The following is an 18930-nucleotide window of genomic DNA, read 5'->3' as shown; positions in this document are numbered from 1 at the left end:
TTCCACAGTTTATTGTGATCCACACAGTCAAAGGCTTTGGGATAATCAATAAAGCAGAAATAAATTAATGCATCATATCACTGTTTAATTATAGGGGAAGTGAGTATAAATTATTTTTCTATGTTAGTAATTGTTCCATTGGGTTAATTCAAACATGAAAATATTATTCATTTTCATTAAAGCTATTATCACATGCAATTTCAATTTCTACACTTATGAAAATTTGCTTTACAATGTAGCAGCAATATTCAAAACCACAGTTTCTCATTTTCAGAGAATTCTAATATGTCTCCCATAAGCGTTATTGTGATGTTGACATATAAACTTTTATTTTGTAATAATGGATCAACAAAGTTTACTGCTACCCACTTTAGGATCCTGCAGAGTCAGAGACTGACTCAACCTTGCTATCAAAGTCTACTGTGGGGACACATGCCAGCCCATGGAGGGGTGGGGCTGAGGCAGCTGTAGTTTGGATACAGGCTGCAGATCACCTGGGAGCACTGTGCCTCCACCGCACAGAGGTAGGTGGCTGAGTCTTCCAGCTGGGAGGCTGTGATGTGTAGGATACTATACTGCTCCTTAGACTTCACTGTGGAACTCAGCCTTTCATTCTGCTTTGCCCCTGACACTATGAAAAACAGCCTGATGAGGCTGCCTCCGGGATTCTGCTGGAACCACTGCAGAGTCTTCACTGTGGCAGGAAAATTGCACCTCAGAGTACAGTTGGCTCCCTCCTGGAGATTCAGGACTGAAGGGCTCTGCTCCACCTTCACCGCTCTCACACCTGCTTGGAAAGAGAAAAGCAAACACATACAATGTCTCTGGGGAGTCATGGATGCAGTTTCCAGACCTGTAAACTATCTCAGGAAACACCCATGAGGATGTAGAACCATCTAGGAGCTCTGGGTCAGCTCACCTTCCCTCCTTCCCCAGCTGCACTCTAGGACAACCCAGACTCACAGCAAACCTGGACCCACAGAAGCCCCAGCAAGGCTTCCCACCACCTCTTCATGACTCCTTGCTCAGTTACTGGGGTACCTTTGCCCCCACTCTGGAGGGTGTAGAGTCTTGGGTCCAGAGAAGTTTTCATACTGTCAAAATGTTCCCGTTTTACTGGAACTCACCAGTATTACTGAGAACCAGTCACATCTGAGCTCTGTCATCCACTTAACAGGAAGCTCCACCCACAGCCAACTAGGGAGATTGTGCAGTAATCTCTCCAGAATTGTAGTTGCAAACAGTGCAGGAGGGTAGGAACAATATTTGTAATATATGAAGATATAAGGCATTTTAAAACACTTTATGTAAGAAAAGTTTGTGCAAGAGTGTGTGAGAAAGGGTGGATGTTACTTCTAAGAAGATCAGTGTCTCATTTGTGTTAAATGGAGCCTTGAAGAATCATAGGAAGAGTGAGTTCACTCCCAAATTACTTAGAATGACAGAGCATTTAAGAATTCAGTTGTATGACAACTCAGCCTTTAAAAAGAATAAAACATTGTCATTTGCTACAATATGGATGGACCTTGAGGGCATTATGTTAAGTGAGTAGGTCAGACAAAGACAAATGCCATATAAATACTCCACTCCATGTGGAGTATTTTTTTTTTTTTTAAATCAAGCTCATAGATAGAACAAATTAGTGGTTGCCAAAGGCAGGGATGAGGGGTGGAAATGAAATAGATGAATGCGGTCAAAAGGTACAAACTCTAAGATATAAAATAAATGTTGTGGGGATGTAATGTATGGCAAGATGACTATGGTTAATAATACTATATTGCATATTTGAAAGGTGCTAAGAGAGTAGATCTTGAAAGCTCTCATCATAAGAAAAAAAATTGCAACTCTGTATGGCACATGTTACTAGACTTGTTGTAATGATCATTCCACAGTATATTTAAATATCAAATCATTGTGTCATATACCTGAAACTAAGACCATGCTGTATTTAGTTATACCTCATTTTAAAAAAATAATTCAGTTATATGTAAATTCTAATAAAGGAAAACTGATACAAGCAGTATGTATGAAGACAGTGATACATTTTCTTGAAATTGAGAGCTCTAGAAACCCAGTAGATACAGCTGACATCTGCACAGAATATTATTCTAGTAAGATTTCAGTGGATTAAAAGAAACACAGGATATATGTATAATGTCCATTCTGACTTAACTTCCACCTCCCTCCTTCTCCTGCCCAATTGGCGGACAGATGCGCTACAGAGCTGATTCTGAAAAGGATACACATTGCTGGTCAAATTAAATATTGTCCTTTTCTTTCCTCTTTCTATCTGTGTTTCTTACTTTTTAATCCTTTCTTCTTTGCTCCTGAGTATTCTTGCTTCCTCTAGTCTCAGGGGAGATATATGAAAACTTCCTAGGTCCATTGAATTGGGAGAATTTAATCACACAATTTAAATATTGAAAACAGGTAATGGAGATGTTTCCTGTTGAGCTTCCATGCTCACAGAGATCAGTAATATTGATATCCCCATTCCTCTACCTCTGCTCAGAGAATCATCCTCATAATTGATTTAGAGAGGTAAGGACTTCAGCTTTTCTAAGTTTATAGAGAAAGATAAAGCTGAAACTTTAGATAAACTTTACACAAATACTGTTCCCCTCTCCCCACCTTTGCTATGTATAATTTGACTGTTCTATGCTCTCTGGTTGTTGTTCAGTCACTCAGTCTTGTCGGACTCGTTGTGGCCCCGTGGACTTCCGGACAAGAGGCTTCCCTGTCCTTTACCATCTCCCAGAGCAGCAGCAGTTGCAGCAGAGCTTGCTCAAACATGTCCATTGAATCAATGATGACATCCAACCATTTCATCCTCTGTCATCCCCTTCTCCTCCTGCCTTCAATCTTTCCCAGCATCAGGGTCTTTTCTAATGAGTCAGCTCTTCACATCAGGCGGCCAAAGTATTGGAGCTTCAGCCTCAGCATCAATCCTTCCAATGAATATTCAGGACTGATTTCCTTCAAGATTGACTGGTTTGATCTCCTTTCAGTCCGAGGTACTCTCAAGAGTCCTCTCCAATGCCACAGTTCAAAGGCATCGATTCTTTGATGCTCAGCCTTCATTATGGTCCACCTCTCACATCCATATGTGAATACTGGAAAGAACCATAGCTTTGACTAGACAGACCTTTGCTGGCAAAGTAATGTCTCTGCTTCCCCCACCCACCTCCCAGATAAAGGTTGACTTTATCAGTATCAATTTTCTTTTATGGTACACTCCCAAGTTTTGACAACTTGCTTAGCACAATTTAGCTGCAAGCACTTAAAATAGTCTTTTCTTTTCCTTTCATTTTTTTATTAAAGGATAATTGCTTTACAGAATTTTGTTGTTTTCTGTCAAACCTCAACATGAATCAGCCATAGGTATGCATATATCCTCTCCCTTTTGAACCTCCCTCCCATCTCCCTCCCCATCCCACCCCTCTAGATTGATACAGAGCCCCTGTTTGAGTTTCTTGAGCCATACAGCAAATTCCCATTGGCTATCTATTTTAAATATGGTTATATAAGTTTTCATGTTATGCTCCTTCCATACATCTCACCCTCTCCTCCCCTCTCCCCATGTCCAAAAGTCTATTCTCCATGTATGTTTCTCTGTTGCTGCCCTGAAAATAAATTCTTCAGTACCATATTTCTAGATTCTATATACATACATTAGAATACGATACTTATATTTCTCTTTCTGACTCACTTCACTCTGTATAATAGGTTCTAGGTTCATCCACCTCAACAGAACTGACTTAAATGTGTTCCGCTTTATGGCTGAGTAATATTCCATCGTGTGTATGTACCACAACTTCTTTATCCATTCATCTGTTGATGGACATCTAAATTGCTTCCATGTTCTAGCTATTGTAAATAGTGCTTCAATGAACAATGGGATACATGTGTCTTTTTCCATTTTAATTTCCTCAGGGTATATGCCTATGAGTGGGATTGCTGAGTCATATGGTGGTTTTATTCCTAGTTTTTAAAGAAATTTCCATATCGTCTTCCATGGTGGTTGAATCAATTTACATTCCCACCAACAGTGCAAGAGCATTCCCTTTTGTCCACACCCTCTCCAGAATTTATTGTTTGTAAACTTGTTGATGATGGCCATTCTGACTAGTGTGAGGTGATATTTGTAGCTTTGATTTGCATTTCTGTCTCTGCTTTTTAATATGCTGTCCATGGGGTCACTAAGAATTGGACACAACTGAGCGATTTCACTTTCATTTTTCACTTTCATGCATTGGAGAAGGAACTGGCAACCCACTCCAGTGTTCTTGCCTGGAGAATCCCAGGGATGGAGAAGCCTGGTTGGCTGCTGTCTATGAGGTCACACAGTTAGACATGACTGAATTGACTTAGCAGCAGCAGCAGGTCTGTCATAGCTTTTCTTCCAAGGAGCAAGTGTATTTTAATTTCATGGTTGCAGTCACCATCTTCAGTGATTTGGGAGCCCAAGAAAATAAAATCTGTCACTATTTCCCCATCTATTTGCCATGAAGTGATGGGACCAAATGCCATAATCTTAGCTTTTTGAATGCTGGGTTTTAAGCCAGTTTTTTTCACTCTCCTCTTTCACCTTCATCAAGAAGCCCTTTAGTTCCTCTTCACTTTCTGCCATAAGGGTGATGTCATCTACATACCTGAGGTTATTGATATGTCTCCTGGCAATCTTGATTCCAGTTTGTGCTTCATCCAGGCTGCCATTTCGCATGATGTACTCTGCATATAAATTAAATAAGCAGGGTGACAATATACAGCCGTGACATACTCCTTTCCCAATTTGGAACCAGTCTATTGTTCCATGTCTGATTCTGACTGTTGCTTCTTGATCTGCATACAGGTTTCTCAGGAGTTAGGTAAGGTGGTCTGGTATTCCCATCTCTTTAAGAATGTTCCACAGTTTGTTGTGATCCACACATTTAAAGGCTTTAGCATAATCAATAAAGCAGAAGAAGATGTTTTTCTGGAATTCTCTTGCTTTTTCTATGATGCAACAGATGTTGGCAATTTGATCTCTGGTTCCTCTGCCTTTTCTAAATCCACCTTAAACATCTCGAAATTCTCAGTTCACATACTGTTGAAGCCTCGCTTGGAGAACTTTGAGAATTACCTTGCTAGCGTGTGAAAAGAGTGCAATTGTGTAGTAGTTCGAACATTTGCTCTCTGGGCTCCTCTCTTTGGAACATCTGGAACCATCAGAGTCTTTACTTCTTGTACAGCATACTGCGCCCCCTAGTGTGCAGAAACAAAACTCACTTTAGACCAACTAATTGGTGATGGACAGGGAGGCCTGGCATGCTGAAGTCCACGGGGTCGCAAAGAGTCAGACATGACTGAGCAACTGAACTCACTCACTCAACTCAATATTACACAACCCCAACTCTATTCACTTCCTGTTTCTTGGTCAAAGAAATGCTGAAGGTCAGAAAACAATATAACCGCCTGGATTAAATAGGGATTAAAAATGAACCAATCCTACTTTTAAGATGGAATTTCATGAAAATTAATACTGTAAAATAATTTGACAGTTCTCATCTACTGCTATTTGATTTTTTTTTACTTAGTTCAAAATAAGTGCATAAATGTTTACTAAAATTTTACTGTAAATGAGGTAAATTATGAAATCTTAAGAATATACACAATGGAGTATTACTCAGCCATTAAAAAGAATACATTTGAATCAGTTCTAATGAGGTGGATGAAACTGGAGCCTATTATACAGAATGAAGTAAGCCAGAAAGAAAAACACCAATACAGTATACTAACGCATATATATGGAATTTAGAAAATGGTAACAATAACCATGTGTACGAGATAGCAAAAGAGACACTGATGTAAAGATCAGTCTTATGGACTCTGTGGGAGAGGGAGAGGGTGGGAAGATTTGGGAGAATGGCATTGAAACATGTATAATATCATGTATGAAACGAGTCACCAGTCCAGGTTCAATGCACGATACTGGATGCTTGGGGCTGGTGCACTGGGACAACCCAGAGGGATGGTATGGGGAAGGAGAAGGGAGAAGGGTTCAGGATTGGGAACACATGTATACCTGTGGCAGATTCATTTTGATATCTGGCAAAACTAATACAATACTGTAAAGTTTAAAAATAAAATTTAAAAAAAAAGAATATAGAAAAGGGATGAGACAGCAATTTATAGTCCACTTATAAAACAAAAGTAAACATAACTATAAAAGAATCAAAGAGTAGGACCATAAGAGGAAAGTACAGAAAGCTATATGATCCCAGGGGACAGAGAAATATTTCACTTGATACAGGTGAACAAAATCTTATTAAAAGGAGGTTGTTTTCTCTTTCCCCCATTTTTATGAGAATATAGCAGAATATGGATAAAATTTTAGGAAAGCTTTTATAATTTTATTAACATTAAGAGGAATTCCTGAATCTATGGAGGATTAAAATAATAAAACATTATATATAAATTAAAATTCTCTTTGACTCTTCACTTCCAAATTTGACCATTTTGATCGTTCATAGATTTGGAATTGATGCCAGCAGGTTTACTTTGGATATATATACAGTAAGTCTCCTACATATGAACCTACAAGTCGAGAGCTTTCAAAGAAGCAAACATGGAGCTTACTAATGAAGATCTGAACTGAAGGCCCAGGTAAGGATGAAGAGAGACAAGAGGAAGAAGCAACTAAAGAGCCAACGAGATTCACAAAGCAGGAAATGGCAAGGGGATTTTCTTTGTTGGAGGAAGCACTGTTAGTTTCTGAGGCAGAGGACCAGAGCGTAGAACAGTACACAAAGGTTGCAGCAGCTGTTCAGAATGCAGTCCAGTGCTACTGAGTCTTTTATGATGAGAAAAAGAGTTACCACCCAGACAAGGCCTGGATCATTCTTTTCAAGAGGGTAGATAGAATTGAATCCAGCAAGGAAGCAGAACGTATGCCATCAACATCAGGTGTGAATGAAATCACAGTCTGCCCTCTATCTCCTATTGCTGATAACCCTTCAGCTGTACCATCTCCCACCTCCTCTCCCTTCTCCCTCAGTAACTCTTCCTGCCTGTTCACTCGATGCTAGTCCCTGGACGCCAGCTATTGTACTGTACTACTGTACTTTTCAAGGTACAGTACTGTAAGATGAAAAGTTTTGTGTTTGTTTGTTATATATTATTGTGTGATAAAGTATTATAAACCTATTACAGTACTATATAGTCGATTGTGTCAGTTTGGTACCTAGGCTAAGTTTGTTGGACTTGCGAACATACTGGGCTTAACAAACACACTCTCAGAACAGAACTGATTCCTATGTAGGGGACTTACTGTAGGTATACTAAATATACAAACCAATAGAAAATATATAGTATTTTTAGTATTTTATTTAGTTTTTATTTAATATGAAATCATGCATATTGTGATACATTTCTGTAACTTGCTTTATGGACTCAATAATAAATCTTGTAGGTCTTCTTATATTAACATAGGTTTATATATATATATATATATATATATATATATATATATACACTAACATAGGTTCTTCTGCTCTATTGTATTCCATACTATGCATATACTACCATTTATACAGCCCTTCCCCTATTGATGGTTGTTCCTACTGCCCTGTGTGTAAGGATTGAAGCCCCCTCCCTTACCCAGTGAACACACCAGGCCCATCAAAGAGACATTCCAAAGGAGTGTCAATTCTGCTTAAGGGGCAGTGAAGGAGTCCAAGAGGACACCAAGTTAGTGAACAAAATTAACTTCTGCAAGGTAAGATGTAATTTTTTAAAAAGACATAAGTTCAAAAAAATTAATTTTCAAACAGAAGAAAAATAGTGGAGGAAAGTTAGCAGAGATGAAACAAAGAAATTAATATTTACTTACAGAAAAGGATGAAACTAAAAATGAGGACATTTCATAATCCAACACAGCAAAAGGTCAGAGACAGCTATGAATAACAGCTTTAAGGAAGCATTTTTAAATGTATCATTTAAAAAGAACCAGTTTTCAAGTTTCTCTAAAAACACATCAAGAGAAAGTGGGAAACCTCATCCTCAAAATTATACATAATCATTCTGTGTACCAGAAATTAGTGAAAATTTTAATCAAGGAAGGCCTCAGCTGTCTTATTTATGAACTTCACATTTATTTACTAGAGGGTTGTTACTGACTGAATAATATCCTTCACCGAAATTCATATGTTGAAGCTTAATTCCCAGTACTCAGAATCTGATTGTATCTGGCCTTAAGTCTTAAGATAAAATGAAGTCATATGGGTGGGTACTAATCCATGTAAGTAGTGTCCTTATAAGAAGAGGAAATTTGGACACAGACATGCAAGAAACAGAAGCAAGACTTGGCAAAAGCAGTGAGAAAGAAGTCATCTTTCTCAAACAAAGGCAAGAGGCCTCAAAGAAACTAACCCTGACAGTACCTAAATCTTAGATTTATAGCATTTAGAACTATGAGAAAACAAATGTTTGCTATTTAAGCCACCTGGGCTAAGGTATTTTATTATGGCAGCCTTAGGAAACTATCACAAGGGTCAATTTTAATATCCTATCATATGAAATTTCACAAAAAAACACAACTTGAAGTCATCACTTTCCAGGTCTTGGTTCTTTGCATGTTTGAGTGACCCAAACCTTTATTCCAGAAAGATCTGAGTTTTCAATGGTCCTGTTTTAGTTTTGATTGCTGATGTTTTCCATTAAGTTTAACCACTGGACATGAAAGTAGTAAGTGGCTCCAAACACAGTATTCTTTGCTTTCATTGTATGAAAGCAATCCAATATCCTCTTGTTATTCAAGATCAATCACTCCAGCTAATAGGTTCTTTATTCTTCTATGTTGATTTGATGGCTAGAGAGCCCAAAATATCCAGTCTCATTGTCCATTGACTGGAGTATTATTTTGCCCTCTGGTGAAAGAATTCTTCCCATAGGGACTAAGATCTCCAGATCTACATGCATAAAGTTGCCAGCTTGGAAATCTATTAAGGTTTGTTAATGTATTATTAGGTGTAACAGTGAGAGGAGCCACTCCCTTCTCTTGATTCCAGGTCCCATGTATTCTGGCTACATGGAAACAGTAACATACGATGGTCCCTGATTCAAAGCACATGCTGAACCCTGTTACACACAGAGCCATCCTATCATGTTGCCTTCCAACTGGTACTATCTAGAAAGTGAAAGTCACTCAGCCATGTCTAGCTGTTTGCAACCCTATGGCCTATACAGTCCATGGAATTCTCCTGGCCAGAATACTGGAGTGGGTGGCCTTTCCCTTCTCCAGGGGATCTTCCCAACCCAGGGATCGAATCCAAGTCTCCCACATTGCAGGCAGATTCTTTACCAGTTGAGCCACTAGGGAAGCCCAAGAATACTGGAGTGGGTATCCTATCCCTTCTCCAGCAGATCTTCCTGACCCAGGAATTGAACTGGGGTCTCCTGCATTGCAGGTGGATTCTTTACCAGCTGAGCTCCAGGGAAGCCCTAGTTAATTACTGGAAAAGTCCAAATTGTTAATTTCATAGATAAAGTAACTCAAGATTTTCATTTTATTCCTAATATAATTTATTATTGTAGAAAACTTCTAAAATCATACAATCATATAAATAACAATGAATTATTAATAAAAAGAAAGAAGGGAGGGACCCAAGGAGGGAGGAAGACCACTTTGATTTCAGAGGCAGAGTTAGGGTTGTGAGGTTGGATTATGATCTCCCAGCTGCTTGGGGTCCTTGGTGTAGGACTTAATTTTCTTCAAACTCAGCTTGAGTTCAAAATCAAAAGAAAAACTTCAAATCAAAAACTTCTCCTAGATAAAGTGCCCCCTGTAGTCCTACAGGACGTGTGGCTTAACAAATGACAGTGAGTCACCTGAAAACAGAGGTAGAAGAAAGTGTGATTCAAAAACAGAAAGGAAGGGTGAGAGGGAAAGAGACATTAAACGAGCATACATTTCTTGTTCTTAATTGTGTTTCTTCAATACCCCATTTACTTTCCTTATGTTTATCCAGCAATCACTTAAACACATTTATTACAAACCATATCAGTAGGTCCTAAAATTATTGTTATTTTCAGACTCCCCATTTAACTAAGATAAACCATGGTCACAATCTACTCGTTCTCTTTATATTTTGAGAGCTCCTATGAGCGTATCTCCTTATACATTATGCTGCTGCTGCTGTTTAGTCATTAAGTCGTGTACAACTCTTTGCGACCCCATGGACTGTAGCCCACCAGGCTCCTCTGTCCATGGGATTTTCCAGGCAAGAATACTGGAGTGGGTTGCCATTTCCTTCTCCAGGGGATTTTCCCAACCCAGGGACTGAACCCGCATCTCCTGAGTTGGCAGGTGGATTCTTTACCACTGAGCCACCTGGGAAAAACCCCTCATACATTATAGTGTAGGCCAAATAGGCAACCAGAAAACTCCCTCCTCCTCCTTCTCCTCTTTCTCTAGAGTATTCATTATGTTCCAAGTCCTTAAGAACACAAGGACTATAAAAACTTCTTATACAATTCTTCCCATCCTAGACAAAATGTTTATATGGATCACAAATTTATACTTGTTCCAGTATCATCCTAGTATTCATTAAAATTCTTATCAATATTCTAGCAGAGTGTGAATTGCTAAACTTACTACCTGATTAATTATGACAATTTTAACATATAAGAATCAAACTCTAACCTTCTAACTGTGAAATCATTCAAGAATAGGGTGAAAGCAAGGCAGGGGAGAAAATGTCCATAGCTGGAAGAAAGTAGCAAAGGAGTTATATTCACAAATTTCTGATGTAGAGTTACAGAATTTAAGAGAATACCAAAAGAATGAGAAGCTACCCTTATAACTGAGAAAAAGTCTTTAGATATGATGAATTGAAATCTCCATTCTCCTTAGGTACTATTCTTAAAGAGTTGCCAGAACTAATATGACTATAACAGTTTTCTAATCCCTGTAAGATTCTAATCAATCTCTTAGTGTTAACCAACTTCAGAAGTCCTCCTGAGTGAAATAAATATTCAGAGAAAATATTCTAACATTTTGTGACCAACACAGTGAGACCCAGGGGGAAAAAAATTCAAGAAAGTTGTCTGTGACTGACCAAGTTAAGGAGGCAAATTTTCAGGGAGAGAACATGAGCAGTTCATCTTTAGTTTTCAGTCTTGAGTGAGACACAAAGTGGCAAATGAAAACCCATACAGTCAATCCCTTAAAACAGTCAACCTCAAGGCAAGTCCTTAAGCATCTGATTAGTACATGATAAGAACATCATTCTAGGATCTTAACTATTTATTGTTATGTGGTTTCTAAAGCAAGTAAAAAGTTCCCAAAATAAAATTTACCAGACATGGAACTGTAGGTTCATATAAAAGTACCTCTGTCTGCTCAGCTCTCTTTGCCTCATTGGCAATCATATAGCAAAAGATTGTTTAAAATAAAACAAGAAGCAATTTTGAGGGTCTGAAAACTTCACTACCATGAGTGGTTTGTGTTCAAGTCCTCCTGCAGTCCCAGGCACTGTGGCACTCAGTGCACAGAAGTACTCAGCTGAATCACTCTAGTGGGCTGAGAATTTCCTCAGGTTGAAGGAAAGATCACTGCTTTTAAATTCAGCCACGAAGCCTCTAATGCCTTGAACAACGGTGTTCCCTGAAAAGTACTTGAGGAGCAGCTGGGGTCTTTGCCTGGGGTACTGGACGTACCAGAAGAGATAGGGAGTTGCACCGTAGGAATAGTTACACTTCAGCTCCAATAAGGTTCCTTCAGAAACCAAAACAGTGTCATCAGGCTGGGTCACTGACTGGCCTCTGGAATCTCCTGCAAAATCAATGTCATGTCAGTAAAAGCAATGCAGACATCACTATGAAAAGAATTATATTTGTAGTAAGAGTCTGTAGAACCACAGACCACTAAGAAATTTTATTCACTCAGGGCAAATAGCATCCCCAGTATTGAGATGAGCAGCAGCAGCATGGCTGAGCAGTGGAAACGCTGTGAAGTCTTTTCTGGATGATCTCCCTTGAGCAGACAGGAAAGTGGCAGGAAAAAGAAGTTTAAGGCTGGACAAGTTCCTTGCTAAGATAAAAACGCAAAAGCTGCTGAGATGAGCCTGCAGCTTTCTGATGTTTGATGTCTGATTCCTCTCTCTTGCCTCTGCAAAGAAGTCAGCAAGCTGCAGGGAGGAAGGACTGAACAGAGGAAGCTGAACAAGATCTTTAGTTTGTGCACATCGCCCTCTGAAGGCCAAATGTAGAACAAAGATCCCAAGGCCCCATGGAGAGCTAATCAGTGTCTTCCTTTTATTTTCTGAGCTATATCAAAGACTTCTGTCTTCCCAATATGTTTTTACCATCCCAAATCTATGATGGTGTGTTAGTCTTAGAGTCTACAGAAAATGAAGAAAAAGAAAAGAAAGTGAAGTCACTCAGTCATGTCCGACTCTTTGCAACCTCATGGACTGTAGCCTACCAGGCTCCTCTGTCCATGGAATTTTCCAGGCAAGAGTACTAGAGTGTGTTGCCATTTCCTTCCAATATGCTTTTACCATCCCAAATCTATGATGGTGTGTTAGTCCTAGAGTTTACAGAAAATGAAGAAAAAGAAAAGAAAGTGAAGTCACTCAGTCGTGTCCGACTCTTTGCAATCTCATGGACTGTAGCCTACCAGGCTCCTCTACCCATGGAATTTTCCAGGCAAGAGTACTAGAGTGGGTTGCCATTTCCTTCTCCAGGTGATCTTCCCCACCCAGGGATCGAACCTGGGTCTCCCGCATTGCAGGCAGGCACTTTACCACTGAGCCATCAGGGAAGCCTATAGAAATTAGATGTCATATAAAAGTAGAGTAACAAGTTACTTTCACTTAGAAATCAGTTTATAAAAGGTATCTCAGAGTTGAAATTTGAGTCTATGAGAATCTTTGGAATTAGGCTAAATGCCTCAGACATTTCTGTCATGGCAGTGATTGAAGATGGCAGAGATGTTTTCTTTGACTAATGCTTATGAGTCCACATGATGCTTGTGAAATCTTTTAGATGTAAAGACAGGCAGGGCCCAAAACTATAAGACATTGATGAAGAAAATTGAAGGAGACACAAATAAATGGAAAGATACATTATTCTCGTGTATTGGAAGAATTAATATTGTTAAAATATTCATACTACCCAAAGTAATCTATAGGTTCAATGCATGCGGGAGTGCTCAGTGGTGTCCGAATCTTTGCAACCTCACAGATTGTAGCCTGCCAGGCTCTTCTGTCCATGGAATTTTCCAGGCAAGAATACTGGAGCAGGTTGTCATTCCCTGCTCCAGGGGATCTTGCCGACACAGGGATCAAACCCACATCTCCCGAATTTGCAGGCAGATTCTTTACCACTGAGTCACCTGGGAAGCCCATAGTTTCAATGTAATCCAAATCAAAATGCCAATGGCACTCTTCACAGAAATAGAAAAAATAATCTCAAAATTTTTATAGAACTAAAAGTGATCCTGAATATCCAAAGCAATCTTGAGAAAGAATAGCAAAGTAGGACGCATCACACTTCCTGACTTCAAGCTATATTACAAGCTATAGCAATAAAATTGTTTGCTGCTGCTGCTGCTAAGTCACTTCAATCATGTCTGACTCTGTGTGACCCCATAGACCGCAGCCCATCAGGCTCCTCTGTCCATGGGATTTCCCAGGCAAGAGTGCTGGAGTGGGCTGCCATTTCCCTCTCCAAACACTGTTTGACATTGACATAAAAACAATCACACTGATCAATGGAAAGGAATAGAGAGCCCAGAAAAAATTCACATATATATGACCAGTTAATTTACAATAAAAGAATATACAATGGATCAAAGACAATGTTTTCAATACATGGTGATGAGAAAACTGCACAGTCACATGCAGAGGAATGAAAGAGCACCCCTATTATACTCCACAAAAAAATCAACTCAAAATGGTTTAAAGACTTGATCATAAGACCCCAAAACATAAAACTCATAGAAGAAAACATTAAGCTATTTTCAATAACATATAAGCATCATGAAAGCATTAAGGTAATGAAATAAGTCAGATGATATTACTTATATATGGAATCTTAAAAAAGAAAAAAAAAAAAAAAGCACCTTATGGAGAACAGATTGGATATTGCCAGAGGTAGTGGTCAGTACTTTGGTGCAATCTCAAAATCTGTGGAATGATCTCTGTTCATTTCCAAGACAAACCATTCAATATCACAGTAATGCAAGTCTATGCCCCAACTACTAATGCTGAAGAAGCGCAAGTTGAAAGGTTCTAAGAAGACCTACAAAACCTTTTAGAACTAAGGCAAAAAATAGATGTCCTTTTCATCATAGGGAACTGGAGTACAAAAGTAGGAAGCCAAGAGATACCTGGAGTAACAGGCAAGTTTGGCCTTGGCCTTGGAGTACAAAATGAGGCAGGGCAAAGGCTAACAAGAGTTTTGCTAAGAGAACACTCTGGTCATAGCAAATATGCTCTTTCAACAACACAAGAGAGACTCTACACATGAATATCACCAGATGATCAATAGCGAAATCAGATTGCTTATATTCTTTGCAGCCAAAGATGGAGAAGCTCCATACAGTCTGCAAAAACAAGACCAAATCTTCTGCTTTGGGTTTAGAATTTTGGTTTTGTCCTCTCCCCACTCTACCTTCTAGAGGATTCTGTCACCTAATAAGGTAAAAAAGTTGGTTCTGCCATGAAAATATTATTGTGTTTCCCTCAAATGAACCTAAGTTAATTAAGGTACACTGTCATAACCAAGATCTCCCTCCTTCCACCCCAAAAGGCACTGGCTTACAGAATGTGACTGCTCTCTCAAATAACCACTTCTATTTAGGTGAGAAATCGGGGTGACACAGCAAATCTGCTCCATGCAGTGATTCAGGGGTGCAGGCTCCTTCCTTCTTGGTGCTTTTTCATCCCCTAGGGTATTGCCTTGACTCTACACATGGACGTCAGCAGATGGTCAATACCAAAATCAGATTGATTCTATTTTTTGCAGCCAAGATGGAGAAGATGTATATACAGTCAGCAAAAACAAAACCAAGAGCTGACTGTGGCTCAGATCATGAACTCCTTATTGCCAAATTCAGACTTAAACTGAAGAAAGTAGCGAAAACCACTAGGCCATTCAGGTATGACCTAAATCAAATCCCTTACAATTATACAGTGGAAGTGACAGATAGATTTGAGGCCTTAGATCTGATATACAGAGTGCCTGAAGAATTATGCACAGAGGTTCGTGACATTGTAGAGCAGGCAGTGATTAAATATCCCCAAGAAAAAGAAATGCAAAAGGCAAAATGGTTATCAAGAAAGCTTTACAAATAATTGAGAAAAGAAGAGAAGCTAAAGGCAAAGGAGAAAAGGAAAGATATAGCCATCTGAATGCAGAGTTCCAAAGAATGGCAAGGAGAGATAAGAAAGCCTTCTTAAGTGAACAACACAAAGAAATAGAGGAAAACAATAGAATGGGAAGGACTAGAGGTCTCTTAGAGAAAATTAGAGATGCCAAGGGAATATTTCATGCAAAGATTGGCACAATAAAGGATAGAAATGGTATGGACCTAACAGAAGCAGAAGATCTTAAAAAGTGGCAAAAATACACAGAAAAACTATAGAAAAAAGATCTTAATGACATAAATGACCAGGATGGTGTAATCACTCACCTAAAGCCAGACATCTTGGAATGTGAAGTCAAGTGGGCTTTAGGAAGCATCACTATGAACAAAGCTTGTGGAGGTGATGAAATTCCAGCTGAGATATTTTGAATCCTACAAGATGATGTTGTGAAAGTGCTGCACTCAATATGCCAGCAAATTTGGAAAGCTCAGAAGTGGCCACAGGACTGGAAAAGGTCAGTTTTCACTCCAATCACAAAGAACAATGCCAAAGAATGTTCAAACTACCACACAACTGCACTCATTTCACTTGCTAGCAAAGAATGCTCAAAATTCTCCAAGTGAGGCTTCAACAGTATGTGACCCGAGAACTTCCAGATGTTCAATTTCAATTTAGAAATGGCAGAGGATCCAGAGATCAAATTGCCAATATCCATTGGATCATAGAAAAAACAAGAGAATTCCAGAAAAATATCTACTTTTGCTGCACTGACTATGCTAAAGCATTTAACTGTGTGGATGACAACAAACAGTGGAAAATTCTTAGAAATGGGAATACCAGACCACCTTGCCTGCCTCCTGCAAAACCTATATACAGGTCAAGAAGCAACAGTTAGAACCGAACATGGAACAGCAGACCTGGTTTCAAATTGCGAAAGGAGTACGACAAGGCTGTATATTATCAACCTCCTTATTTAACTTCTATGCAGAGTACACCATCAGAAACACCGGGCTAGACGAGGCACAAGCTGGAATCAAGATTGCAGGGAGAAATATCGATACCCTCAGATATGCAGATGACACCACCCTTATGGCAGAAAGCGAAGAGGAACTGAAGAGCCTCTTGATGAAAGTGAAAGAGGAGAATGAAAAAGCTGCCTTAAAACTCAACATTCAAAAAACTAAGATCATGGCATCTGGTCCCATCACTTTATGGCAAATAGATGGGGAAACAATGGAAACAGTGGCAGACTTTATTTTCTTGGGCTCCAAAAGCACTGCAGATGGTGACTGCAGCCATGAAATTAAAGATTCTTGCTCCTTGGAAGAAAAACAGCATATGGATGACAGAGTGGGACCAGAAAGAAGGCTGAGCACTGAGGAATTGATGCTTTTGAACTGTGGTGTTGGAGAAGACTCTTGAGAATCCCTTGGACTGCAAGGACATCAAACCAGTCTATCCTAAAGGAAATCAGTCCTAAATATTCATTGGAAGGACTGACGCTGAAGCTCCAATACTTTGGCCACCTGATGTGAAGAGCTGACTCTTTAAAACATACCCTGATTCTTGGAAAGATTGTAGGGAGTAGGAGAAGGGGACAACAGAGCTCGAGATGGTTGAATGGCATCACCAACTCAATGGACGTGAGTTTGAGCAAGCTCCAGGAGATGGTAAAGGACAGGGAAGCCTGGCATGCTGCAGTCCACATGGTCGCAAAGAGCCAGACATAACTGAACAACAAAACAAAGTGGTCAGAGATGTTGGGAGAAATGAATGAAAGTGGCAAAAAATAAGACAGAGTCCATATTGATGAGAGTAGTGCTGCCACATGGAAAGAAGTAACTCTGGTTAGGAAGGCTTTGCCTTAAGGGCCAAAGGAAATACAATTACAGAAATCTCTGTGGCTAGAGGAAATACAGCCATACCAAAAGACCAATCTCTGGGATTTCCCTAGTGGTCCAGTGGTTGACTCCACACTACCAGTGCAGGGGGCACAGGTTTGATCCTTGGTCAGGGAAGATCCTGCATGTCACAAGGCCAAAAAAAAAAAAAGAAAGAATGATCTCTGAATATCTGGGAATGGAGAAATTCACTGTTTTCTATATGACTAACGAGGCCCTCTGACAAAAGTCAGAAAACTTCTTTTTTTTTAATTTAATTTAATTTTTAACTTTACAATATTGTATTGGTTTTGCCATATATCAAAATGAATCCACCACAGGTATACATGTGTTCCCCATCCTGAGCTTTTCTTTGATTCCAAGAGAATGAGCCCAGTCCTCTCCTGGGGTTTTTCATTCCTGGGTTACTTCCTGTCAAGGCTGACTTTCATGTAACGATTTAGTAGTCTGTCAGTTTGTAAATATGTAGTCTGTAATTGTGGACTTCTGATTCCTAGTCCTGTCTAGTTACCTCTCATCTCATCCAAATTTCCTCTTAACTAAAAGAGTAGAAATAGAGAATAAACCAAAATCCTTAAGAGTAAAAATATTAAGGATCATGTAGAAATGAGAAATTTACACATATTTCCAGAATACAGAAAGTAAATGGGATCATATTGAAGATGAAAGTTAGGATAGGGAAAAGAAAAAAAAAAAAACATAGTAAAAAATAAGCTATGAGGAGGAATTCTTGCTGGCTCTTAGCAGTCACTCTATCTCCTCTCAGTGTTGCTGGGTATTGGCAAAACCCGGCATACTTAAATTCAATGTCCATGGGACTGTTTGAAGCCTTGGAAAAGTGATATTTCCTCTGCACTGGAAGAATGCAAGGAAATTCTGCAATTGTCTATGGTGGCAGAAGAAACACCTCATAGTTGAACAAAAGAGGAGAAATAGAATATTCTCCTTTAAAGATGATGACAGGACTCTAAGACATATATTGATTGCCAGAAAGACTAATGAGTCTTCACAGACAGCTCAGAACACCAAAAACCATGGTTCATTAAAAACAAGCAAAAATGAAGACATTGAAAACTTAGGAAAGAGAAACTTGAAAACAAAACAGCTCTGTTTTAGGTACTGAAAAGACCTAGCCTTTCAGTTGCCATATGCTTTATCACGCTCTTGTGAACTGATGGAAAATTCTTAGTTTTTAAATTTTAGAAAAAAAAATTAAGTTGAAGCACAACTGAAAAATATAGTTGTCGCCACACATAGCCTAGAGGAAATGCTTTAAAAGTTTTTCAAGATTGAAGGGAAATACATCATGTCAGACACAGTATCAGAGGAAAACTCCTTGACATCAGAGGAAACTGCATCTTCAGGAATGAAGGAAGAATACTAGAAAAGGTAAACAGCTGATAAATATAAGACCCCTTACTTATTCTTCCATTTAGCCTTAAAACTCATATAACTATTTAAAGCAAAAGTTATAACATTCTGCTGTAAGATTTTCAGTGTCTGTAAATGTAATATATATGGACAATTATAAAAAAAATCAGTACTGGTGGATAAAGAGACATATTGTACAAGATTTCAACATTTTCCATGAAACAGAGCAATGTTAACTCTAACTGGGCTTCCCAGGTGGCTCAGTAGTGAAGCATCAGTCTGCAGTGCAGGAGAAGCAGGTTCAATCC

The 18930-nt window shown here is 39.1% G+C and overlaps 1 non-coding gene and 2 gene segments (V, D, J or C); all 3 read right to left on the bottom strand.

Moving 5' to 3' along the window:
* Positions 1-369: 369 nt before the first annotated feature.
* On the bottom strand, positions 370-1015 carry LOC123464697. The segment is given in 2 exon segments: positions 370-787; positions 964-1015. Coding segments are annotated over 2 exon segments (429 nt in total).
* A 9702-nt stretch (positions 1016-10717) lies between these two features.
* LOC112587979 lies at positions 10718-12167 on the bottom strand. The segment is given in 2 exon segments: positions 10718-11812; positions 11923-12167. Coding segments are annotated over 2 exon segments (306 nt in total).
* Positions 12168-12731: 564 nt separating this feature from the next.
* Positions 12732-12802, bottom strand: TRNAC-GCA. Its single transcript has one exon. It is a non-coding gene; the product is annotated as a tRNA-Cys (tRNA).
* Between the last annotated feature and the right edge of the window lie 6128 nt (positions 12803-18930).

This window comes from Bubalus bubalis, chromosome 11 (assembly GCF_019923935.1).
Source record: "Bubalus bubalis isolate 160015118507 breed Murrah chromosome 11, NDDB_SH_1, whole genome shotgun sequence".
Classification (NCBI taxonomy): domain Eukaryota; kingdom Metazoa; phylum Chordata; class Mammalia; order Artiodactyla; family Bovidae; genus Bubalus; species Bubalus bubalis.
This window is presented reverse-complemented; position numbering and strand designations above follow the sequence as displayed.